Source organism: Pan troglodytes, chromosome 20, assembly GCF_028858775.2.
Source record: "Pan troglodytes isolate AG18354 chromosome 20, NHGRI_mPanTro3-v2.0_pri, whole genome shotgun sequence".
NCBI classification, from domain to species: Eukaryota; Metazoa; Chordata; class Mammalia; order Primates; family Hominidae; genus Pan; species Pan troglodytes.
This window is the reverse complement of record NC_072418.2, coordinates 44,672,004-44,698,182: the sequence shown is the minus strand read 5'-3', so window position 1 is coordinate 44,698,182 and position 26,179 is coordinate 44,672,004. Positions and strand designations below refer to the sequence as shown.

General features: G+C 45.2%; 1 protein-coding gene across 1 annotated transcript; it reads right to left on the bottom strand.

The window, feature by feature from the left end:
- Positions 1 to 5,446: 5,446 nt before the first annotated feature.
- Positions 5,447 to 21,662, bottom strand: CEACAM6 (CEA cell adhesion molecule 6). The gene is made up of 6 exons (XM_003316368.7): positions 21,183 to 21,662; positions 19,942 to 20,301; positions 15,362 to 15,640; positions 14,666 to 14,920; positions 10,587 to 10,703; positions 5,447 to 6,852 (listed from the first exon to the last, which is right to left on the bottom strand). Exons 1-5 carry the CDS (start codon positions 21,244 to 21,246, stop codon positions 10,627 to 10,629), a joined length of 1,035 nt encoding a protein of 344 aa, XP_003316416.1. The 5' UTR covers positions 21,247 to 21,662; the 3' UTR covers positions 5,447 to 6,852; positions 10,587 to 10,626.
- Between the last annotated feature and the right edge of the window lie 4,517 nt (positions 21,663 to 26,179).

Sequence of the window (26,179 nt, the reverse complement as noted above, 5' to 3'; positions counted from 1 at the left end):
CAGGCTCCCACCACAACGCCTGGCTAATTTTTTGTGTTTTTAGTAGAGGCAGGGTTTCACCGTGTTAGCCAGGATGCTCTCGATCTCCTGACCTCGTGATCCGCCAGCCTCGGCCTCCCAAAGTGCTGGGATTACAGGTGTGAGCCACTGCGCCCGGCCGGCTCTAACCTCTCTTTATGCTTAGAGTGTTCAACAGTACGTAATTTGTGCAATCACTTGTTGTGTTTTTGATTTTTGTCATTCTTCCTTTGGATTTGACCAACTCTTGACCCCGCGTAGTGTCCAAAACACCTTCCAACTTGGTCAAATCCAGCAGGAGCTCTACATTATGGTGAACCGTCCTCAAAATTGGCGAAAACACCCGCAACTGCAGGACACCAAGTTAAACCTCTAGAAACATGTGTCAGTTGAAGGAAATAAGATGTTTAACCCAAAATGTTTTTTTTGACCTATTTTGAGATGTCTGTTGGAGGGCCAGCAAGCAGAAGTGGTCCTGCAAAGCTGTCTTTCATGAGAAAATTGGCATCTGTAGAGAATCCCTATTAATACAGGCAGACTTTCTCTTGTCTGGATCCAGGAAAAATGAACTGAGCTTGATACCTTAAAGATCTGAAATAAATATTTACCATCTACTCTCTCTGGGAGCTGCTACCTGTGAAGTTTCATCTACATAACAAGACCATCTTTGTTAGCCGAGCCTCCTCCTTTCTCCCTCCCATAACCTGTCTTGCCACTAAAACCTGATGTACAACCATAACCTGTTTTTGGCCATGACGGAATCCAGGAAGATGATCAGCTAGCAAAAGGGTAAGAATTTATTTCCAGTGAGGCTCCTGGCTTCTCTTTCTCTGTGCAATCTGGTCAAGCAGACAATAAAAATCACCATTTCCTCTGGAAAATTTTGGTTAATGAGAGAAGATTTGTGTAGGACTAGTCTTGATGTAGTGACTCTGCTGTACTTTTTGGTACATTTTTGTGTATCAAAGCTAACATTTTCCAATTTTTCTTCCGTTTTTCTGACTTGGAATCATTAGAAATTAAAACAGTGCTTCTTCCTAAAGCCCTGCAACCTGAAGCTAGACAATTTAAGTAAACTTCAGGAGAAAAACACAGCATTATAGATCAACAGCCTTCATGCCTGCTGATGTATGGACTACTGAAAAGGCTCAGTTGTACACCTGATTCAGACTACAATCCAGAGGAATCTGCCACTGGAATTTGAAGATGCTTCAGAGACTCTAAAAAAAAAAAAAAACAAAACAAAACAAAACAAAAAAAACTAGCCTATAGTCTGCTCCACGTATTACCACATATTACAAGTGAGCCAACATATAACTGAAAGGTTTAGAGTGATGGTTGCCTAAAGAACTGCTTTAGTTGAAGAGGCAGCTGAAAGGGTTAGAGTGATGGTTGCCTAAAGAACTGCTTTAGTTGAAGAGGCAGCTGTGTAGCTTGAATAGGGTTCCAGGATTACTTTCCCTTTGTTTCTGTAACTTGACTTTGGTCTTTTTCTAATGAACTTCATGCCCTTCTCCATGGAACACAACGTCCTAAGAATGAACCTTCCTAGTGATGTAGGATCAGACGAAACATACAGCCAAAAACTCATGTTTTCTACAATGCTTTCTGTGAAAGATTTTGAAGAATAGGTGCTGGTCAGGTGCAGTGGCTCGTGCCTGTAATCCTCGAACTTTGGGATGCCAAGGCAGGTTGACTACTTGAGCTCAGGAGTTCAAGACCAGCTTGGGCAACAGGGTGAAACCTTGTCTCCACAAAAAATACAAAAAAAAAAAAAAAATGTAGCCAGGTGTGTTGGCATGTGCCTGTAGTCCCAGCTACTTGGGAGGCTGAGGTGGGAGGATTGCTTGAGCCTTGGAAGTGGAGTTTGCAGTGAGCTGAGATTGTGCCACTGCACTCCAGCTCAGCTGCCTGGGTGACAGAGCAAGACTGTCTCAAAAAAAAAAAAAAAAAAAAAAAAAAAAAGGGGGTAAATGTAAAGGGATAAAAAAATCTCAGAACTCCCAAACTCTTTATGCCAAAGGGAAGTTCAACCTGGAGACTGAGTCATGTAACACCATAATCATTTCCTAAAATGAATAGCTATTACTACATGACCTTGTGTCAAGGCATTGTACATTAGTCAGACCTCCATGGGAAGGTGAAAAGGCCTCAGGCATCTCTGGATAACTGCCCTCACAAATTGTTCTTTGCTGCTCTCAAACCCTTTTTATTTTTTATACACCTTTTAAGATGTATATTCTCCCATAAAACAAGAATATGTCGATTATAACTTTAGGTCTGCAATCTAAGTCTAGTTCCTAAGAATAAAGCCTGTTATATTTCAGACTGATAATGCTTATCTTTCCAGGTACAGAACAAAGGCAAGATTAATCATTCTTCTGCCTACCCCACCTCTTCCTATCTGCCTTCCCCGCTGTAAGGAAACGTATAAACACCTGGCCTCAGCTGGGTGCAGTGGCTCATGCTTGTAATCCCAGCACTTTGGGAGACCAAGGTGGGTGGATCACTTGAGGTGAGGAGTTCGAGACCAGCCTGAGCAACATGGTGAAACCCTGTCTCTACTAAAAATACAAAAATTAGCCAGGTGTTGTGGCACATGCCTGTAATCCCAGCTACTTGGGAGGCTGAGGCAGGAGAATTGCTTGAACCTGGGAGTTGGAGCTTGCAGTGAGCCGAGATCATGCCACTGCACTCCAGCCTAAGAGACAGAGTGAGACTCCATCTCAAAAAAAAAAAAAAAAGAAAGAAAACCTGGTCTCTTGAAAACCACTTCAGAGAGAATGCAAGCCACAGAGGTTTTCTAGGACTCATGTTTTCCCAGGGCGTGCCCTCAAGCTCTGGCTTAATAAATCACGATTGATTCAGACACTTGCCTCAGTCACTCATTTTGATGAATTACCATAAGTCTCGCACAGGTCATCATGAATCCACTTTCTGCCCAGGTGATGTGTACCTAGGTGAGTCAGACGCCCATAAGTTAAACACTCTTCTCTCTTTTCAGCTCCTCCACCCTGACGACTCAGTGCTATGTGCTCTGGTCTGGCCCCAGCTCCCAGGTGGTTAGTATTGATCTAAGAAAGCAAGGGCAGGAAGGGCAGGCTGAGAAGGAAGATAGAGGCCACGAGGCATGGAAAGAGACAGGTGGGGCTGTCATTATTCAAAGGCCATACTCTGGGTGTGTTTTATGACCGCTTCTGGATTTGAAATCTTCTCCTCTTTGGGACCATTCCAGGAAGTCACCCTCCTCCTACTTCCTTCTCATTACACTTTCTGTCCCTAGCATACCTCATTTGTGGCCAGGGAATGGCTGTGCAAGTAGTTGACAATTGAGTAAAAATGACTTTGTATATGACTGGGAACCTGGCCCTGTTTTTTTTCCAAAGAGATTGAGGTCCATAAAAGCCAGCTTTTATTCCAGGCTGTGCAGTTGTGAGTGTGGTGTTAGGGAACAGGTGCATAAGTGAAGGGTGAGACTGAAAACAAAATGCTGGCTGTTTGTCAAATCCTGAGAGTAGAGGGGGCAAAAATCATTCTGGAAGGTGGATGTCATTCAAGAGACCTTGGAAATCTTAGGGTGTCCTCTGCCCAGATGGGGAGGGGAATGAGGTTAAATTATGGGTTGGGAGACAATGGGTACACTACTTCACTTCTCTGTCTCAGTTTTAAAAATCTGTAAAAATGGGGATGGTGGCACTCAGGATGTTTTGTGAGGACTGTAGCTAGCTAGAAAGTTCTTAGGATAGTGCCTGGTGCATAGTGAGTGCTGCATTAATATGAGCTATTATAATTATGGAAATAGGCAAAGGTGCCACCCTGGCCATCCAGCGTGGGTGGTATTTTCCAGCCAGAGTCCTGGCAGTCCACCTGGAGATGAAGATGGTTAAGAAGGAAGTTTAACTTCCAGGAGTGGAAGGACTGGGGAGGAGTAACTCATGCTCAACATTCTGTGAAAATGCATTTATCCAACAGCAGGAATACGTGGAGTGAATGTGGCTTCTGTGGTAATTATTGTCTCCTGTTTGGGGAGCGTCTAAGAATGTGTTGTAGGCTCAAATGGTTTTTCCAAAAGCCAAGCCTAAAAACAGGCTTCAGGGGTGCCTTGCAAATTAGCATTCCTTTTGCCAAAAAAAAAGCATTGATTTTTTTTAATGGAAAGCATTCATCTTGCTAAAAAAAATCCCCTCTTGTGGCTTGGGTCATTAGTTTTGTCTCTGTGCTATCCTAGATTATAAGGTATAAAGAGAAAGACTAAAGAATGAATAAGGAAGTGCACATATAAATTAACAGGGCAGAATTGGGACGGGTATGTGTAAGTTAAGGGGACATAGGTATAATTTTTTTTTTTTTTTTTTTTGAGACAGAATTTCGCTCTTTGTTGCCCAGGCTTAAGTGCAGTGGCGTGATCTTGGCTCACTGCAACCTCTGCCTCCTGGGCTCAAGCAATTCTCCTGTCCACTACGCCCGGCTAATTTTTGTATTTTTAGTGGAGATGGGGTTTTACTATGTTGACCAGGCTGTTCTCGACCTCCTGACCTCAGGTGATCTGCCCGCCTCGGCCTCTCAAAGTGCTGGGATTACAGGCGTGAGCCATTGCGCCCGGCCATATGTACACATTTTATGTGAACATAAAAAGGACCTCTTGTTCTAAACAGACCTCTCCATATAAATAATGTGGGCTTTCTTGAGTAGATAGCAGACTCCATCACAAGAACATTCCAGCAGAATCAAGAGAGAATGGGTAGCTGGCTTCTTTGCTAACTGGTAGGGTAGACTGTATAAGTTGCTGAAGAGAAAGAAGATGAAAGGGCAGACGGGTGAGGGTGAAAGAAACGGGATGTTGAAAGGAAGAGACTGAAAGGAATGTTTACCGAGGGCTCATCAGGTACCAGGCTCTGTGTTTAGTATCTTAATTTACTCTTGCACTGTCATTTTCTGATGCAGTAAGTGTCATCCTTGTGCTGCAAATGAGAAGAGACTGTGGGAGGTGAAGTGAGTGGTCCAGGATCATCCAGGCAGTTCACAGCAGAGCTGGTGTGTTTCACCTTAAAGTTTGTGCTCTGGCCTGTGATTCAGGCAGAAAGGTGAGACACAGAAGGAAGGCAAAGCAAATTTTTGTTGTGGGTGATGTTTATGAAAGTTACTTGTGTTAGGCAGAAAAATGATCTCCTAAAAATGTCCACATCCTAATCCCTGGAACATGTGCATGTTACATTATTTGGCAAAAAGACTTTGCAAATAAGTAAAGTTAAGGATCTTGAGATGGGAGGTTATTCTGGATAATCTGGGCGAGCTCAGTGTATTCAGAAGGGCCCTTGTAAGTGAAAGAGGAAGGCAGGAGGGTCGGGGTGAGAATGATGCAGCCTGAGAGACTCCACTGGCCATGGCTGGCTGTGAACCCACATCAAAGAGACAGAATTACAACAAATTTAGTTATAGAGCTAATTGGCTTTTATTTGTGATTTATGAATTAAAGCAGCACCACTCTACAAGTACAGTGATAGCTCCCCCTGGGCAATACAAGAACAGTGGGTTTTGTCAAATCGGAACAAGGAAACAGAACCACAGAAATAAATACATTGGTTAACATCAGATTAGTTCAGGTTACTTTTTTGTAAAAGTTAAAGTAGAGGGGACTTCTATATTATGCTAACTCAAGTAGACTGGAATCTCCTGTGTTCTTTTTTTTTAAAAATTGGTTTTAATTTTTTTTTAATTGGATCTATCTTCTTCCTTAACATTTCAGTTGGAGTATGTAGCATTTAGCACCACTGGCTCAATGCGCTCACCTAGGTAAGAGTGTGACCAAATCTTAAAGCATTAGTGCTATTATCAGTTACCACCATTTGGGGCTTTTATCCTTCATGGGTTATGATGTTCTCCTGATGGCACATTTCTCTGAGTTTTGTAATTCCAGCCAAAGAGAGACCATTCACTATTTGATGGCTGGCTGCATGCAGACATTTAAAGCTTTTAGAGAATGCACTACACCAGGGAGTATGACTACTAGTATGACTATTAGGAGGGTAATACCAAGAGTTGGACTACGCACCTTAGGCAAGATACAAACCAACTAAAATAGAATAAAGAATGAGTCAGATGAATGTAGCCATTTTAACCAAGCAGCACATTTGTTAATTTCTACAACTTAGTCTCAGTGTTACCCATTGTATTTAGCCATGTTCAACAAGAAGTGTCAGAAACTGCACAGACTCCTCCCTGTTCAGCTGTTAGGGAGCAATTCTATTATTTGGCATTGCAGGGCTGGGTTGAATTAAAACAGGGAGTGAGAACAGGTGAGTCTAGAAGTCCAGCTCTGAAAAGGACCACTGTACATTTGAACACACAGCTGTGTTAAAGATGCTGCTAATGTCAGTCATTGGGTGCACTAAAGGATCTCTTATTTTATGTAAAACGTTGGGATTGACAAGATAGATCTGACACTCTGTTAAGTTACCTTCTGAAGCTACTTCTTGTGAAATACTAATGACAGCATCATCCTGCCAAGCGAAAGAGGCAGGCATAAGCAAGGACAAATTAAAAGGGGGTAAGAGCCTTATCATGATGAGGAGTCTTGTTTTGACATCTTGGGAAAAGCTGTCCATAGTGTGAAGTCGTCAATTTCTCACCATGGTTTGCAGTTTGACTGTCTCTAGTTAGGTGAAGTCTCTGAGTGGCACACACCTCAGGCCTGAGGGTTTTCCCTTTAAATTTTCATTGAGTTGTCCATCTCCAGCATATAGGGCTTCAGGAGCAGAGCAGACCTTGTTTTTAGTGGTTCCATGGGATAAAATGGGATTGGAGGAGCTAGAAGAATTCAGGGTCTGGTCCAATCTATAGGTGGATAATGAAAATAAAAAACAATAAGCAGAGCTGTGATGTCATAACAGGTGTACTATAGTTTTTTTCAACATAATTTTTCTCTTCATAGGCATCTCTATTTCTACCAAAGATAATCCCAGTAAGACATATTTGTTTTCCAAATAAGTTTAGTCTCATCGAACTTGGCCTCATTCTTTATATAAGTGCAACAAGAGTAGCAGGTGACCACACAGTCTTTTTTTTTTTTTTTCCTTTTGAGACAGAGTCTTGCCCTGTTGCCCAGGTTGGAGTGGAGCTCACTGCAACCTCCACCTCCCAAGTTCAAGCGATTCTCCTTGAATAGGAGTATAGGCCTATGTATAGCCCTATGTATGCACATGAATAGTATAGGCCTATGTATGCACTCCCAGGCTGGAGTGCAGCTCACTGCAGCCTCTACCTCCCAGGTTTAAGTGATTCTCCTGCCTCAGCCTCCCGAGTAACTGGGATTACAGGCGCCCACCACCACACCTAGCTTTTTTTTTTTTTTTTTTTTTTTTTTTAATATTTTTAGCAGAGACGAGGTTTTGCCATGTTGGCCAGGCTGGTCTTGAACTCCTGATCTCATGATTCACCCACCTCAGCCTCCTAAAGTGCTGGGATTATCGACGTGAGCTACTGTGCCCAGCCTGGGGTCTTTTTAAGTTTGTTTTACAGGAAGTTTTTATAAGGAATCTCAGATTAAACTTTTAGAAACCTCTTGACATGAGGAAGCCAAACCAAGGCCGACTTCAGACTTTGCCAGCAGTGCCTATGGGTTCATCTATGTATATTCCCAAATATAACATCCCAATCAAAGCCTGGGTAATATAACCAGTGTTTTCAAATGTATCCTGTTATAAAGGGAGCAGATTTTTATTGAGCAAATAACTATACTATTATATTTATTATATAATATTAATATTAATTAGCAATCACAATTAGTCATTAAATAATAATTATTAATTTATTAATAAATATTAATAAATTATTAAATAATGATCATTAAATAATTGTTTATCAATAATAATTATTTTATAACAATTAATATTAATAACTATATTTTTGTGCAAATAACGATATTATTATAAACATATAAATATTCATGAATAATTTCCGAATTCTGGAGCAGTCAGGTAGGGAGAAAATATAGATGTTTCAATTTTTGTTCGCAAAAGTCTACTTCACCAAATTGTTGAAGCTCTAGATAGCTTAAAAGAAAAAATGTTTCCTGAAATCTGGGAAACAAAACAAAGAATCCACAAAATTTCAAATAAAAAAATCATAAAAATATTATTTTCATTATTATCTTTTAGTCCCATGAAATGAATTATTTTCTCTGCTTGCTCTTGGTTGGCAGTTTCATGAAGCTATCAGTTTGTTAAAATTTTGGAAATTCTTAAATAGTCTAATGGTATGATTTTAATGTTATCAGAAACTTGTATTCAAGAGTACATGTAGGAGTATTTTCTGTAAATATCCTCAATGAAGAAGCAATTTTGGATGGTAGCTGATTGCAAATGCTTTAAGGAAGGAAGAATCAAAATAATTGTCAGGGCTGGGCGCGGTGGTTCTTGCCTGTAATCCCAGCACTTTGGGAGGCTGAGGCGGGTGGATCACCTGAAGTCAGGAGTTCGAGACCAGCCTTATCACCATGGAGAAACCCCATCTCTACTAAAAATACAAAATTAGCCGGGCATGGTGGCACATGCCTGTAATCCCAGCTGTGCAGGGGGCTGAGGCAGGAGAATCGCTTGAACCCAGGAGGCAGAGGTTGCGGTGAGCTGAAATCACGCCATTGCACTTCAGCCTGGGCAACTAGTGAAACTCCATCTCAAAACAAAAACAAAAACAAAAAACAACCCCCCCACCAAACAAAACAAAACAAAAAACAATTGTCAGTGAATGACAAAGATTGAAAATGAGTATGGTTAAACATCTGATGAGAGTTCATTATGATAAGAATGCATCTCCCATAGACATTTAGTTACTTCTGTGGCATATGACATTATGGCTTATAATCTATTAGATTTCTGGGAATCTCTTATAATTTTTGGAACACTCACATCAATAACATAACCATAAATATAACTTAGAGAAGGTTTAGCATCACTTATCATTTGACAGTGCTTCCCATATAATGTAACATATCAAATAAGGCAGCTTTTCCTTTTAGTTTCTGTTTCTCAGTTAGATTACTGAGTTCTTGGTGGAGCCCATTAATGAATTAGGCCAACAAAGTATAGGCCCATGTATGTTGAAAAAGCTCCAGAGGTAATTCTAATCCTCCTAGCTAAAAACCATGGGTTTAGCCCCAAGTCCTACCTATTAGAACAGGGATCCTCCATCGTGGCTACACATTAGTAGCATCTGGAGAGGCTTAAAAATTACCAATGCCTGGGTCCCACTCCAGATCAGTAGATCAGAATTTATGGTTGGGGCTTGAGCATCCGTTTTTAAAAATGTTTCTGAGTGATTCCAATGTGTAGCTATATTTCCCATCAGATTTATCTGAATTTTTGTGGCATTCGCTCCTTTCTACTTTGGTATCATGATTATTTTTCAGGTCTTATCTCCTGTCTTGGGCTTTATGTTCCCTGGGGGTAGGGACCTTGCTTTCTTCATTTCTGTATCTGTTATGAACACATGAATTGATCGTCAGGAAAAGGTTCTCAGCCACATGCAGGATGTGTCCAAAGTTCACATATTAATACTACGCAGTCTGTGTTCTCCATGAAATAAGAGGTTGCTTGTGATGAAGGGTGTGAGTAAGTCCACAGGGCAGGTGGTGGAGGGGAGATCACCCTGTTTTTAGGTGTAACATTGAAACTAAGAATTCTATGTGCATCCGGGGTAAAGGGGCAGGGATGTGTAGAGAGTCAGATTCTAATTAAGATGGAGGAATTATACTGGGAAGTAGAGGTAAAGGAAGTAAGAAGAATTAGTAAAGAGAAGAAATTTGAACTTAACTAGTAGGCCAGAGCAGGTTTCTTTGGCTTCTTCTTTTTTTTTTTTTTTTTTTTGAGACGGAGTCTTGCACTGTCGCCCAGGCTGGAATGCAGTGGCGCGATCTCGGCTCACTGCAAGCTCCACCTCCCAGGTTCACGCCATTCTCCTGCCTCAGCCTCCCGAGTAGCTGGGACTACAGGTGCCCGCCACCACGCCTGGATAATTTTTTGTATTTTTAGTAGAGACGGGTTTCACCGTGTTATCCAGGATGGTCTCGATCTCCTGACCTCATGATCCGCCCACCTCGGCCTCCCAAAGGGCTGGGATTACAGGCGTAAGCCACTGTGCCTGGCCCCCTTTGGCTCCTTAAGTAGGTGAGTGAACTAGATTTTAGGAAGGTAATGAGGCAGTCATATGCAAGAAAGATTCCAACCTTACAACAAGGGGTCAAGCAGGATGTTGAACAATTATTGAGGTTTATGGGAATGGAGAGACTGACACAAGTGAGAGATGTTGAAAAAGGACGAAGAGGCTTTGACAATGTATTGACTCTAGGAAACAAATGAGCAGAGGCTGGGGATAATTATATCTGGGAGACAGTGGGGTACAGGGAGCATGAAGACCAGGGAAGAAGAGACCTGCAGGAATTAGTGCTGAGAAGCAGGAGTTTAGCGGTAGAAGGAGATCCAGTACCAGATACAGGTGAAGAAGTTTTTTCCCTTTCCCAAACATGGTGGTCAGCCCTGCAGGAAACATAGCAAGAGGATAGGCGATCATACCTGCCAGTCTTCCTGAAATATCGAAAATACACCAGGGCTGCTATATCAGAGCCACCCTGGCCAGCACTCCAATCATGATGCCGACAGTGGCCACAGCTGAGAGGACAGGAGCACTTCCTTGTGGGAAGAAAAGAGAAGGAATGAAGGTGATGTTATTCTACAGTGGGGTCCCCAAGAACTAGCTGTCAACATGAAGTAGTCTTGACTTGTTCCTTCAAGGAATACACTAGTTTTGTGGGAAAGTTGCAATTTTTTTTCTCTCTTACCATGTTTCTAGGTTGGTGATCAGTCTTCTGTCAATTTCATCTTGTTCTTTCTGCACTCAGACATTTCTGAAGGCTTTGAAAATTTGAGAAAGTCTGATTGCTATTTTTGCATGTCATTAGAACTTTCTTTATTTTTATGGTTGCATCTTTTTCTCAGTGTCTCAGTTGTGGCAGCCATGAATAAGAGCCTGTTGGAGCTCTATGGCAGGGACTTGATGGACAGAAGGCCCAGGCTAGTGCATTCTGAATTTACCATGTTATTTGCACAGAGAACTCACTTCCCATGGGCTCCCACCAGGGGAAAGAAAGCAAGCCCAAGTCTGTGAGACCCTGCTTCACTCTCATGGGAGAGGGGTTCAAGGACTCCCCATCGGTCTTGGGGAAACTCAGAACTGCACTGCTGTGTAAAACTTCCCTCCTTCTCTTTCTCCTTCTCAGGAATCAGATATGCATCGTGGTCTGAGGGCTCTCTTAGGCTCTCCTGTCACTGCTGCTCCACCTTCCCTCGTGGCTGTTTTACCCAGTGAATTATCTTGTACCTCTAATCCCATCTTGGCTGCATCTCAGTGGATGAAAGCTAACATACCAGGCTTGATTCTTTGCACTGTTTTTCCTCTCTCCCATGTTTAGCCAGTAACCATGTCCTAGTGAGTTTCCATTTGGTGCTTAGCCCTCACCAGTCATCTCAGTGCGATGGTTAATGCTAGGTTAGCTACTGTTGAGGGGCATGTCCTAGATACCAGGCCCTGTGCTAAATACTTTACCTGTATCTCATTTGATTTATACAGTAACTCTCTTGGGTAGACATTATTTCCATTTTACAGATGAAAAGACAGAGGCTTAGGGTGATGAGAAAACTTATCCAAAGTCACATGGTTAGTGACAAGTGGATTTAGAATTTGACTCTAGGACTACCTGACTTCAAGGTTAATGGTAACAGTAGTAATAATAATAGCTAATATTTGTGAAGCTTTTCTTTGTGTGTGGCATTTTGCTGAAGGCTTAATCAAATGTAACATTAAATCTTCAAAACGATACTATGAAACAGGCATTGTTATTTCCATTTTCATTTTTTCCACCCATTTCTTAGTGATGAGAATTATTGCAATTTTCAGTTGAAGAATTGAAGGCTCAGAGAAGTTAAGAATCTTGTACAAGAAATTGATAGTGGTAAATACTTACATTAAAGAGAGACCTCAAATCAACAACCTAACTTTACAAATTCAGGATATAGAAAAAGAACAAAATCAACCCAAAGATAGTGAATGAAGGAAACAATAAGAATTATAACTGAAATAAATAAAATGGAGGCTAGAAAAACAATAAAGGGAGTCAATGAAACCAAAAGTTTGTTCTTCAAAACAGATCAACAAAATTGACAATCATTTACTAGGTTGACTGAGAAAAAAAGAGAAGATTCAGATTACTAAAATCAGAAATGAAAATGGGGGCATGGTGGCTCACACCTTTAATTCCAGCACCCTGGTAGGTCAGAGGATGAGGGTTGCTTGAGGCCAGAAGATCATGACCAGCTTATGCAACATAGGGTGACACAGTCTCTACAATTTTTTTTTTTTTTAAAGCTAGCCAGGCATGATGGCACATGCCTGTAGTCCCAGCTACTCAGGAGGCTGAGGTAGGAGGATCACTTGAGCCCAGGGGGTTCAGCCTGCAAGTAAGCTATGATCAAGCCACTGCACTCCAGCTTGGGTTGGGTTACAGAGTGAGACCTACTCTCAAAAAAATTGATGACATTGCTACCAATTCTACAGAAATAATAAAGATTAAAAGAGTGTGGTAAATAATTGTATGCCAACAAATTGGATAACCTAGATGAAACGGACAAATTCCTGGAACACACAAAAAAATCTGAATAGACCTATAATTAGTAATAAGATTTAGCCAATAAAAGCATTTGACAAAATTCAACATTCTTTTATAAATAAAAACACTCTGTGAATGGAAGGAAACCACCTCAGCATAATAGAGGGATACTCAATGGAGAAAGACTGAAAGCTTTCCCTGTAAGACCAGGAACAAGACAAGGATGCCTGCTTTCCCCACTTCTCTTCAACATAGTATTTTAAGTCCTAGCTGGAGAAATTAGGCAGCAAACAAACAAATAAACAGACATCCAAATCGGAAAGAAGTAAAATTATCTCTGTTCACAGATAACTTAAACTTATATGTAGAAAACTCTACAGGGTTGGAATTGTTGCTGGTGACCGAGGGCTTGGGCAGCTCCGCTGTGCAGAAAACAGAGAGAAGATTGCCCTGTGTGGCACCTTTGATTCCTCTGCAGGCATCGTTCAATCAGAGTTGGCATCTCCCACCCCTCAGTCCACCCAAGTCCTTAAGAGCCCAGGGCAGGTGTGTGTGTCAGAAGACGGATGCACAACGATCTGAGGGCTCAGAGATCGAGGCCACCTGCTTTGTGTGGGAGAAGTACAGACTTTCTCAAATGTGAATAGGGCAGAAGCATTGAGTCTTGGGCAGATACAGGACTGACAGCCACAGCTTCTGGCACCTCTCCTGTTTCTTCCCTGACTGGCTGACTGCCTGGTCTTTTGGGGTACTCACCTGGAACATGCAGGTGCTGTTTCTTTCAGCTGCACAGTCCCCCACCACCCAGCCAAGGTGTGTTTTTTCTGAGGCTTTGCTATTTAAGGACATCCTGGAGATGGGTGATGATGGGGATGGGGGTTTGAGCGGGAGACCAGAAGCAAGTCTAGAGGTGAGTTCAGGGGTCAGGCTGTGGGTCACAGGTGGGCAGCTCTGCCCAGGAGTTTGATGGGAACAGAGTTTCATTTTGGGAGGAAGAAAAGAGTTCTGTGGGTGGGTGGTGGTGATGGTAGCAGTACAACGGGAATGTGTTTAATACTACGGACCTGCACACGTGGAAGGGTTGAAAAGGTAAGTCCTATATTAGATGCATAGTGGCTGGTAGTCTTATCCTCTCTATAAATACACACTTTTTGGCACTGCCCCTTCCCTGCCATGCAGAGTCCCCATGGCTGAATCTCCCTATGTCTCCAAGTGTGCGTCACTTGCTGTCCTCTGTGCTGTGTCCCATGTGCTGTGCCCACAGTCTTATACAGCCAGTGACTTCAGAGCCAGGACACAGCTCAGCAGTCTGTCATGAGGCTCCATGTCTTCCCATTTTCCTGCGGCCTGATCCAGGGGAGGCTTTGGTGTTGATTAGCATCTTGATTTAGCCTGATTCAGGACAGACACCTGGGCACCTTCTCCATATGCCCTGGTTCCACCTTAGGTGGCTTCAGGATGGGGTCAGTCAGTCACTTGGGGTGCTGGGAGCAGAGATGGGGGCAGAGTCTGAGCTGCTCCTCCATCACCCAAGGGGCTTCCTCTTCTCATTTAAGGAAAAAGTGTGAGTTCATTTCAAAGCCTCCTTGTCCCTTGTAGCTTATGGAGTAGGTAAAAGAACACAAAGAAGTGACAGAAAGGGAATTGTTGGTGACAGAGAGCAGCAACTTGACCCTGAGGACCCTTCCTCCTTTTTTCTCTGTGAAGCCCCTTTCACTACACAGGGCTCAGTGCTGAGGGAGCCCCCTTCTCTCATTCCAGGATGGACCCAAAGTCAGACATGAGAAATCAAAAAACAAAAAACACCAAAAAACAAAAAAACAAGGGGAAAAGAGTCTGCAGAGGTGAATTGGGAGGGTTCAGGGGAGAATTTGGGATTTGCTTGTGCCCCTTGGACACAGGTTGGGAAAGAAAATTTCTTCCTGGCTCTTCTCTGAGAGCCAGACTCCACCTGAAAATGTGATGCTAGTGCTTCATGGATCCACTTACCAGAGACTGTGATCATCGTGACTGTGGTCCTGTTGAGGCCAGTGGCCGAGTTATGGGCTTGGCACATATAGGATCCGCTATTATTCACAGTGATGTTGGGGATAAAGAGCTCTTGTGTGGATTGCTGGAACGTCCCATTGATAAACCAAGAGTACTGTGCAGGTGGGTTAGAGGCTGCGTGGCAGGAGAGGTTCAGATTTTCCCCTGGACGGTAATTGGCCTTTGAGGGGGAAATGGTGGGGACATCTGGGCCATCTGGAGGAAAGAGAATAAAGCCACAGGTGATGTTGTCAGAGGGAAGCATAAGTTCCTGGTCTGTGGAAGGGCGACGGTGTCCCCCTGAGCCATGTCATAACCCTGAAGTCTCAACCAAACCCCCACTATGTCCCCTGAGCCAAAGTCTGAGACATTCACCTGTTTCTCCCATCAGATAATGTGAACCCTGAGCCTTAAGGACATCCTGGAGATGAGTGATGATGGGAATAGGTGTTTGAGCAGAAGTAGCACAGGAGACAGCCCCTCCCCTCCCATTCTTGGTCAAGGCCTGGTCTGCCCAGGTTTGCTCAGGGCAGGAAGTCATGGCCAGCCTGGGTGAGGGTCTGAGTCCTTAGACCTGAGAGGGACTGAGAGACCTGGACTCTGGTTGTGTGGATTTGGGCTGGCAGCCTGGGCCACAGAGGAACAGAAGATACTCACAGAGGACATTCAGGGTGACTGGGTCACTGCGGTTGGCACTCGCTGGGTTCTGTATTTCACATTCATAGGATCCTGCATCATTCCTTTTGACGCTGAGTAGAGTGAGGGTCATGTTGCCATTGGACAGCTGCAGCCTGGGACTGACCGGGAGGCTCTGACCATTTACCCACCACAGGTAGGTTGTGTTCTGAACCTCAGGTTCACAGGTGAAGGCCACAGCATCCTTGTCCTCCACGGGGTTGGAGTTGTTGCTGGAGATGGAGGGCTTGGGCAGCTCCGCTGTGCAGAAAACAGAGAGAAGATTGCCCTGTGTGGCACCTTTGATTCCTCCACAGGCATCTTTCAATCAGAGTTGGCATCTCTCACCTCTCAGCCCCCTTGAGTCCTTAAAAGCCCCTGGCAGGTGTATGTGTCACACAACAGATGCACGATGATTTGAGGGCTGAGATTGTGTGAGATCACCTGCTCTGTGTGGGAGAAGCACAGTCTTTCTCAAGTGTGAATTGAGCAGCAGCATTGGGTCATGGACAGACACAGGACCCGGGGTCACAGCCCCTTGTGCTTCTCCTGGTTTCTCCCTGACCAGCTGCCTGCCTGGCTTCCCTTGGAGTCCTCACCTGAAACATTCAGGTGCTGGGTCTTTTCAAGCTTTAGTCCTACTTTGCCCCCCTGGCTGTATTTTCTGTGTGGCTTCCTTTTCTAAGGACATTCTAGAGATGGGTGATGATGGGACTTCTTATTGTCCTTAAACCCCAAGGATACTGTGCAGCCTGGCCTGGGATTGGATCTTTCAGCAGAAATAACACAGGGGACACCAGGGGACACCAGGGGCAAGCCTGGAGGTCAGTTCAGTCATCAGGCAGTGGAACCACAAGGTGGGGCAGTTTTTCCCAGGTGTTTAATAATGACTGACTTGAGCCTGTGACCCCTAAAGATAGAGCAGAATTCAGAGAATGATCTAGAAGACAGTGAGGGGGACAGGCAGGAGCTGCCTGAATTTCACAGCAGAACCGTGTTCCTTTTCTTTGGCCTTTAATGTTTCTTCTCCCTCTGTGGAGGGCAGGTGAGGACCCTGTGGCTCTCTCCATAAACACATGTGGATGTTTGCAAATGCACAGCTGAGTGGTGGAAAGGGGGAGCATGAAATGCTGCAAATCTGACTCTCAAGGACCATGTGTGTTTGACAGATATGAGACAGAAATTTGAGAAGAAGTTTTGCAAATATTTTCTCCCATTGGACATTATGCTAAATGCAATAAGTCACTCACAGGACAGATACTGTAGGGTTCCACTTATATGAGGTCCCTAGAGCAGTCACACTCATGGAATCAGAGTAGAACCATGGTTGCCAGGGATTGGGAGAGGCAGAATGGGGAGTTAGTCAATGGGTGTGCGCTTTCAGTTATACACAGGATGAGGTTCTAGAGATTTGCTGTACAGCTTGGTACCTATAGTTCATACGGATTGAGTATCACTTACGCATAAGGCTTAGGACAAAAAGTGTTTTGGATTTCTGACTGTTTCTGGATTTTTGAATATTTGCAGTAGACTTACCCGTTTAGCACCCTAATTTTGAAAACCCAGAATCTAAAATGCTCCAGTGAGCATTTCTTTTCAGCATCACTTTAGTGGTCAAAAAGTGTCAGATTTGGGAGCATTTCCGATTTTGGATTATTGGATGTGGGATGCTTGATCTGTAGTGCTGTAATTTGCTTTGAAAAGTTTGTCAGGAGTTTAGACCTCATGTTATGTTCTGAATATAGTAAAAAATAAAAGAAATTTGGGGGAAACATTTAATTTTTTCCATAAGTGGAGATCGTTACTAATGGCCTAAAGATCGAAGATCAATGGCTGGAAGTAGTATTTTTCTTGATAACATACTAAGGTTTAGGTGTGCTGTGAATTCCAGCAGGATCATATTGTCGTCAAATGAAGATGCTGAAGTTGGTTTGAAATTAGCAACTCCCTGAGTAGAGAGAGGCACATGAGTCCTCTTGGGAGGATAGAACCAGTAGGAGAGGAAGTCTTAGGTGTGTGTCAGTTACATAAAGGAAGGAACGATGCCAAATTAGAAGCAACGTGTGTTATGTTAGTAAATTTAGAAAGAGCTCCCTGCCCCTAATTCCTGTGCAGTTAGGCAAATAGGGAAGGAGCCCCAAACAGTCATGTGAAATGCTTTCTTCCTCTCCTGTTAACCTGAGAAAACACAATGAGAGTTTAAGTTCATCTAAACTGGGCAGAGTCTATGTGAGACTCCAGTGGCTGGTGCACTTCTCAGTCCAAGGGACCCCACCTTATGACAATGGCATCATCATGAGGACACAGTAGTGTATGTGGAATGGGCAGCAAACCCATCAGACAGCACCTGCCTGGCCGGCTCCACCTGGGGAAGGTCCTGGGGAATGACTGGAGGATGTGAGCCTCACACCAAGATGAGGACGGAAGTCAATGGGTGAAATTAGCCTCTGGGCCTTGGGGAAAGCAGACCTGTCATCCTGCCTCTGACTGCCTGGTGAATCAGTAGAGACTGTATGGAGGAGTCGCTTGTCCCTGTCCCGTGGCCTGTTCCACATGTCGGCCTCACTGGGGGAAAGAGCCCTGGATGGGGACACAGTGGAAGCTCGTTCTCCTGTTGACTTGGGGACATTGGCTCGTGATGGAGCCTGGCAGGGGCAGCTGCTCCGGCCGATTTCTGTGCCTTCTCTGTTGCCTGGGATGTGGGCCAGGACACAGTGTGAGCAGGAAGGGAACAGGACAGCCAGCCTTGTTAGAGGGGTTTTCTGGGGAAGGCCTAAGGGTGGAGGAAGCTGTGCAGGGCAGGGCATCCCAGCTAGAACGAAAGGAGAGGAAAATGAGGGACACAGAGGAGCAGAAAGAGCCAGAGATACCCATGGCAGTGAGCAGTGGGGGATACGGTGACCTCAGAGACCCCAGGGACCAGGAGCCTCTTGGGTGCCCCAGACCAGGACCAGGGAGACCTGAAAACCCTCTAATGACCAAGGAACCCCAGAGTCACATGAGATGGGGTAGGTTTAGGGACAGGGGTTCAGAGGGATGGAACATGGGTGTCAGCCCCTGAGGGACAAGAAACAGGTGGGCCAGAACCTCATAGGATTCTGCATTCAGGAGCCGGTCTCTAAAGAGGTTATGGATCCTTTTTTCATTCCTTCTTCCTTTCTTCCCTTTTTCATGAGAGAACTCCTGAGCGAGCATGTGTCTCACTTTGGGCCTGTGCTGGTGCAGGGTGTGAGTGGGGAGAGAAAGCAAAGTCCTCTCCTTTATCCTCCCATGGGAGTGACACCCACACATCGGGAAACAGGATTTCAGGTGCAGTGAGGGGACTGTGGATCGAAGGGAGAGGCCTGGACAATTCCAGCACTGACTCTGTTATTTGAGGCAGGTGATTTAGTTCTAGAGTAAAACTGATTAATTCTCTGTTTGCTTCTTACTTTCCAGACCAGAATCTCCACTTCTGAGCTGCGGATGCACAAGACAAAAGGAAGTGAACCCATGACTGGTCTCAGGTCTGCAGATGCCTAACAGCAAACAGCCCCATCCACCCCCGGTTGAGGAGAGGAGGGGGCTGTGGCTGCAGACAGACCTCATATGTCTCTAATCTGCCACCTATGGCCTGTTTGACCCTTGTTAGTGACTGTCTCCCTGTCCCTCAATTTCCTTTCAATAAGTAGGATAAGTGCTATTTGGCTGTGAGGTTGTTTGTGAGTTAACCTCAAAATATTTACAATTACTTGATCTCAGCTCTGCACAGAGGAGCTGCCCAAGTGAACAGTATCTATGATTATTTGCTTCCAAGACAGAGGGCCCTCAGCCTGATCCCTGGTGGACATGGAGCTGCCAGGAGCATCCTCTCTTCTCTGTTCCTCCCCTTGGGGACTCTGAACTTCCCAGGGAGTAACCTGTGTCCCCCAGGGCAGTGGGCTCATGCACTAGTAATTTTTTCCATCTGTCCTTTCCATGCTGAGCCTCAAGTGAAGGAGGAGGCCCTATCCTCAGCTAGATGAGGCTCTGGGTGCTGGGACCTGGCTGGTGACCAACTCCAGGAGTCATGGCCCTTGGAGAGCTCACATCCTTGCTCCCAGCCAGCCCTGCCCAAGAGGCCACCACACAGCCCTGGCACAGACTCCCCAGGATCACCTGGAATCAGGAACCAGGGACAGGGCTTTGTACAGGGGCTCAGTTCTGGGAAGAGTTGAGCTTCTCTCTGAGGGGTCCCTAGGGGGACCCCTCAGGCCAGGCCCTGATCCAGTTCTCCAGGGTCTTTCTCAGGGTCAGGTCCATGGGGAGACCATGGGGTGCTTGTCTGACACTGACCTCGCCCTGCTGAGTCCCCCCATCAGACTGTCCTTCCTCTGCAGCGAGTGTCTGCAGGGTCTGGATCCAGGAAAGGAATTCTGATCTGTGGAAGTTTGTCTCCCCCGTGTGTGTCCTGCACTAAATGTCCAAACCCTGATACAGGATGTAATGCAGAGAGGGCCACAGGCACAGCCCAGGCCTGACAATCCCATATGTGGGAAGTAGAACTGACCCCCAACACCCAGAGGTCATGGGGGAATACTCACGGTATACATGGAACTGTCCGGTTGCTTCTTCATTCACAAGATCTGACTTTATGACTTGTAGGGTATAGAATCCTGTGTCATTCTGGGTGACGTTCTGGATCAGCAGGGATGCATTGGGGTATATTGTCTCTCGACCACTGTATGCGGGCCCTGGGGTAGCTTGTTGAGTTCCTATCACATATCCTACAATTAGACGGTTGCCATCCACTCTTTCGCCTTTGTACCAGCTGTAACCAATACGATTCTGGGGCAGGTTGTGGGCGAGTAGAAGAACCTCCTTCCCTTCTGCGACATTGAACGGCGTGGATTCAATAGTGAGCTTGGCAGTGGTGGGCGGGTTCCAGAAGGTTAGAAGTGAGGCTAGGAGAGAGGAGAGAGCATCGGTCAATATTGGGACCTATGCATTAGGGTGGAAAAACGGGGCCCTGGGTCCTGAGCAGGTCTCTTCACCCCTCCACATTGGAGCGTGGGTGTGTGTGTGTGTGTGTGTCCTACTGAGTCAAAGTCAGCAGTGTGACACCCCCATTCCTTCAGCACCTTTGACCTTGGCATTTCCCCGTGTGGAATGCTCTTCCCCAGGGGTCTGCATGGCTCCCTCCCCACTGGCCTCAGGTCCTGCTCACATCAGGGCATTCTTGGGAGATCCCTTCCCTGACACCCCCTCTACAGACCCTGGGTCTTTTCTTTCTGACCTTTCCCTGCTCTGTTCCTTCCAGGGCTCTTGTCAACACCTGACCTCACATTCTAGATCTCTTTGTGTGTGTGTTTTCCTCTTCATGACAGCATGAGCTCTGTGATGACTGAGACTTGTCTGATGCTTGTTGTATGCCATTGACTAAAATTGATTGCAAATGCTTGTGGATGAGTTAATGAGTGTATCTGGTGGTTATTTTTCAACTTCTGATTGGTGAGTAAGGGCAGCGTTTAATTTCCTTGTTATATTTTTATTTGGAGTGTCACCCTGATGCAGTTCTGATTTCTATCATTTTTCTTTTTTTTCAAATTGTAATGACAAATGATGATTAACTTGGAAAACATGATCAATTGATTTTCCTCCCTTTTTATCAATCCCAGTTTAGTGTGACTTTCCTGTTGTGACCCCTGTCCCTCTCTGGTGTTCTGTTTCCTCAGGCTTCAACAGAAGCCCTCTGTCTCCTCTCAGAGCCTTGTCCTCCCCAGGAGACCCTAGCCAGTCTCTGTGCTCCCTCCTCCCATCCACTCCGAGGGAGTCCTCCCCTCACCTGTGAGCAGGACCTCTTTCCAGGGGACATGCAGTCTGCAGGGAGGGGCTGAGGGGGGTCCCATGGTCTCTGCTGTCTTCTCTGTCCACCTCTGTGTAGAGGAGCTTGAGCTCCAGGAATGCTCTGGTCAGGGCTGCTGTGACTGTTGGCCCTGCTGTCCTTCCTCCTTCTGTGCTGAGCCTCCTCTCAGGGCAGAAGCATTTCCCAGGGTCACGTGGGTCATGGGTGCGGTCTCTGTTCAGGAATCCTCTATCCCCTCCCCTCTTATTTCTGTCTCTTTTGTCCCTCCTCCTCTTCCCTTTCTGTTTATATTCAGTTCCCCAGAAGATGCTCTGAGAAGCAAGCTTGTTTGGACCCCTGTTCCATAACAGGACGACCCGCCCTCCCCAGCACGGACCTCTGCTGTGTCTGGGCCTTGGGTCTGTCAGCACCACACAGAGAGTCCCTGGGGTCCTCAAACCTGGTGTTATTTTCTCTGTTACAGAGAAACCCCTCTATGTGTGCGGGATGTTCCTAGTGTTCTCACATGTCTGGGAAGGTTGGATTTACCCCCAGCAAGGAGGTCACAGAGATGTTTGGGGTCCTAGGAGTGGACACATCCAGGGCTAAAGCCCGGGTCTAAGATTCTGAATTGTTCTTTCTGCAGTGTTATGTGACTCTAATTTCCTGGGAGTAACTGAGAATGAAGCTGCATGGTGCTGTAGTATTATGTCATCCAGACCCCAGACATTTCTAGACCAACTTTATGATTTTCTCTACAGCTTTACCACCTTTATTATTATTTACTTCATACTTTTTTTGCAATTAAATTTAGTTTACAAAACATCCTTGTCTTAGCAGGGCTCGGTGGCTCACACCTGTGATCTCAGCTACTCAAGAGGTTGAGGTGAGAGGATGGCTTGAGGCCAGGAGCTGAAGACAAAATATTTTTGTCTTATGCAATATTGTCCATGAAATCAGAGATTTGATGTGTGCTTAATTTTTTTCCTGTCATGCGTTAAAATAAACACAGTTAAACTTAAACAAAGTTTATTTATGTTTCACCTAAAATCAGTTTTGGGAAACGCTTATATAGTGGCATAAGCATGGAATTTATATCCAGATAGACCTGGGCTCAGCTAATGATTCTGTCACTTAACTATGTTGACTTGGACAAGTCACTTGGCTTCTATGATCCTTGATTCCCTGATTTGTAAAAGGAGGATGGTAAAATCCTCCTTGCACAGTTGTTGGGAATATGTGGGAGCCCAGTGCCCGGGCGGGTGTTGAGTACGTGATGGTTATCATTGTGTTTATTGCTGTGGAATTCTGGTTATTTTCCAAGGAGAGTGTCTATGCTGGAATATTGGGCTTGTGGCTTTCTGCTAACATGCATGTGTGAAGAAGTTACTTTTGCTTGTTAGGACTTGTGCATCTGCCATTATTTTTGTTTTCCAGTTCTACTACCTATTTTCTCTGTGATGTTGGTCAAGTTGTCTAACTTTTCTGTGCCTCATTTACCTAATTTGTGAAATGTGGGTAACAGTACACTAGTGTGGGTGTGTTATTTCCCAGCTCCGACCACTAGAGGGCATAGAAGCACCGGCACCTACTAGCAATGGGCATATGGGTGCCCATGGTCTGTAAACATCATTTTCCCGTGAAAGGAACCAGGGGTCCCTGGAGAAATAGCTGATCCAGGGCTGGGGCAAGAAAGCACGAGAGGAGACTTGTGGGGCCAGAAGTAAACATTCTGTGAGGCCAGAAGTAAGGAACTGCTTGAAAAATGATGGGGTTGTGTCAAAAGTCACAGAAACCAACTAGAAGGAGCTCCCAATGGCCAAATTTTGGACAATATCAGCGACATAATAAACAATGCCAGCCACTTGGGGCGGTGGTTTACGCTTTGGCACTTTGGCAGGCCGAGATGGACGGATCACTTGAGGTCGGGAGTTCGAGACCAGCCTGGCCAGCACAGCGAAACCACGTCTCTATTAAAAACATGAAAATTAGCTGGGTGTGGTGGCAGGGACCAATAGTTCCAGCTACTAGGGAGGCTGAGGCAGGAGAGTAGCTTGAATCCAGGAGGCGGAGGTTGCAGTGAGCCGAGATTGCGCCAATGCACTCTAGCCTGGGCAACAGAGCAAAACTCCATCTCAAAAAAAAAAAAAGGGGGGGGGGAGATATAAAATAAGATTAGATTTTATTTTGAGATTTATTTTGGGAATGGAGGAGCTATTATTTCTTCCAGCCACTAAGTAGCTCAGACTCAGGCCCGCATTACAAACTTTACTTGGCTGGGAAACAAAGCTCGAGCCCAGCGCCACCCACCGAGGTGGTTTGTGATGGCGCCCCCTGGCGGCTCAGCGAGCTTTCCCCAGTTCCTCACCCTAGTGCTTTAGGAGCGGCTTTAGGGCGACTTTAGAAATTCCACTCAGTCCATTTATTGAACCCTTTCCAGGTCACACTGAGGTTCATCTAATCTTCACAACAAGTCTGTGTGAACAGTGGTATTTATTCATCTTAAGACGATAAAAAGGCTAAAAAAAATGAAGCGACTTGTCCAGGGTTGCAAAGGGAGTGACAGAACCAGGATTTGGATCTAGGCCCCCCTGACTTCCAGGCTGAGGGTAAATGCCTAGATGAGTGTAAATGTGTGGCCAGGTGGAGAACTATTGGTATAAAGCAATGTTTGTCGACTAGGGGTGGTTTCCCTCAAGGAGACATTTGGCAATATCTAGAAATATTTTTTGCTTTCATGAAGGAAGAGGGTGCTTGAGGGAGGGGGAAGGCTGCTATTGGCATGTAGTGGAGAGAGGGCATGTGGATGCTGCTGAACATCTCACAATGCACAGAACAGCCCTCACCACAAGGAATCGGTCAGCCCAGTTGTCAGTAGAGCTGCTCTGAAGCCCTGGTTTGATTTAGAAACCTGAGGACGCATTCGTGCGGTTAGCTAATGGTTGCTGAGTGCTGAGCTGGATAGCATGAGGGATATGGAAACAGTGCACCAGTCTGTGCTGCCAAGGAGGCTGCAACCTCGAAGGGTAGTGGGTGGAGGCAGGAGAGACACAGGAAGGTCTTCAATATAAGGCAGCAGATAAGTGCAAGAAGAGAGAGTCCAGTAGGGCTAAGCCAGCTCTCAGGATGGAGAGTGATTGTCTGGGTGTGGGAGGAGCTGAGCACTTGTCTGGCCTGTGGGAAGATGGTTTTTTAGTTGAGTGTATCTGCAAAGTTGAACTGGTGGGAAAACACAAGCCCTGTTCAGGGAAGGGCAAACAGTCTAGTTTGGGTGGAGAGAGAGAGTAATTTTTAGTGAGTGGAGGGGGTTGCACTGGAAACGGAGGTTGGGGCTAGAGCTTTTAGTCTAGGCTGAGGACTCTGGCCTGGGTGTCTGTCACAGTGATGGAAAAACCTTCCCTTCCTGAATGGTGGTTTAGGCCCCAGGGCTATGGGGCTCAGCAGCTTCCAGAGCGCTCTCTCTACAAAGCAAGGAACATTGGAAATTGGAGTGGAGAAGGCTGAACATCTCCTGATTTTAGGACCAAGTTGACGCTGAGTATGTAACAAAGCTGTTTCACCTCAAAGTGGCCCTTGGGGAGATGGTGCTCCCAAGTGGAAATATACATGGGGCTAAGCTGTCTTCTGCATGATTTCTTTGCAAAGGGCTTGGCCACTTTGGTTGTAGTGAAAACTGGAGCAGATTAGAAAGCCTTAGCCAAAGGTCTGCTACTCAAATGGTGCACTGTTGCAGCAGGGCTTGGTGTGGCTAAAGCTTCAAATACGGACACTACCTGGTGATAGGATTTTCTTCCATTTATTAGCTACCATTGAATAGCATTAAAGTATGTCATGCTTGGTGCACTCTAAAGAATATAAACAATACAAGCAAAGTTTGAGATCTGACTGAGCAACATAGTGATACTTTGACTCTAAAAAAAAAAAAAGGAAAAACTAGGCAGGCAGAGTGGTGCACACTTTTAGCCCTACTTACTTGGAAGACTGAGGCAGGAAGACTGCTTGAGCCCAGGAGTTTGAGCTGTAATGGGCTATGATTGCACCATTGTACTCCAAGCTTGGGCGACAGCGTAAGATCCTGTCTTTAAAAAAAAAAAAAAAGAATATAAGCAAAGAGTTCCTTATCTTTTGTAAATATATGGTTGCCTTCAATACCCTCCCACTACTGCCACCAAGTTTGACCCTGGGGAAATGCATTACTCTTCTGGAAAAGGCTTGGGGGTGAAGGCATGGGAGCAAATATTCGTTGAACCAATATGTACATATGTATATATCTGCCAGCTGTAGTTGCAGACACTTTCACATACAATATCTCATTTAACCCTCACAACACTAGATGTAAGTACAGTTTGCTCCTTTCAGTAAATGAGGAAACTGGCACTGAAAAAGGCTCACTTGCTCCCAATCCCTGTAGCTGAAAGGGCTACATTTTGATGCACCTGTGGCCTGTTTTGCTCCATTTCCTCCCCCCGTTTTCCCCTTCATAGACAGTCTTATTTACCTGGATTCAGGCTGCTAGAGACCATGGACATCAGCAACAGGAGGAGGGAAGAGATTAGAATTTTTATCGCGACCGTCGGTGGAGCTGTACGTTGCTTGAAGAGTGTATGAAAGGTTCCCGGTTGGAAGCTCCTGACCTCTGGGGATGGCTCAGCCTGGTGGTCTGCGGTATAGTCCCAGGGCAGTGTTCCTATTTGAGGGCAAGAACAGGTGAGATCATGCTTTCCTGCTGTTAGGTAACAGATTAGACCATGTGCTTTACGGGAATCTGGGAAGTGAAACTGGTCAAACAAAAGAAATGCAGCATTCTTAAGAACATAAGAAGGTGACTGACAACTTGGCAGCCATGCCAGTTCTCTCCTGTACTCCTTCCCACCTCCCCACACCCCAATGCCTCATGGTTTCTTCCTCAAGTCTTTTTTCTCATTTGAATTTTCTTGTACTTTCAGTGACCTTCTCTATCTGAGTATTTGGCAGGAAAGTGGGTGTTATGTGTTGGT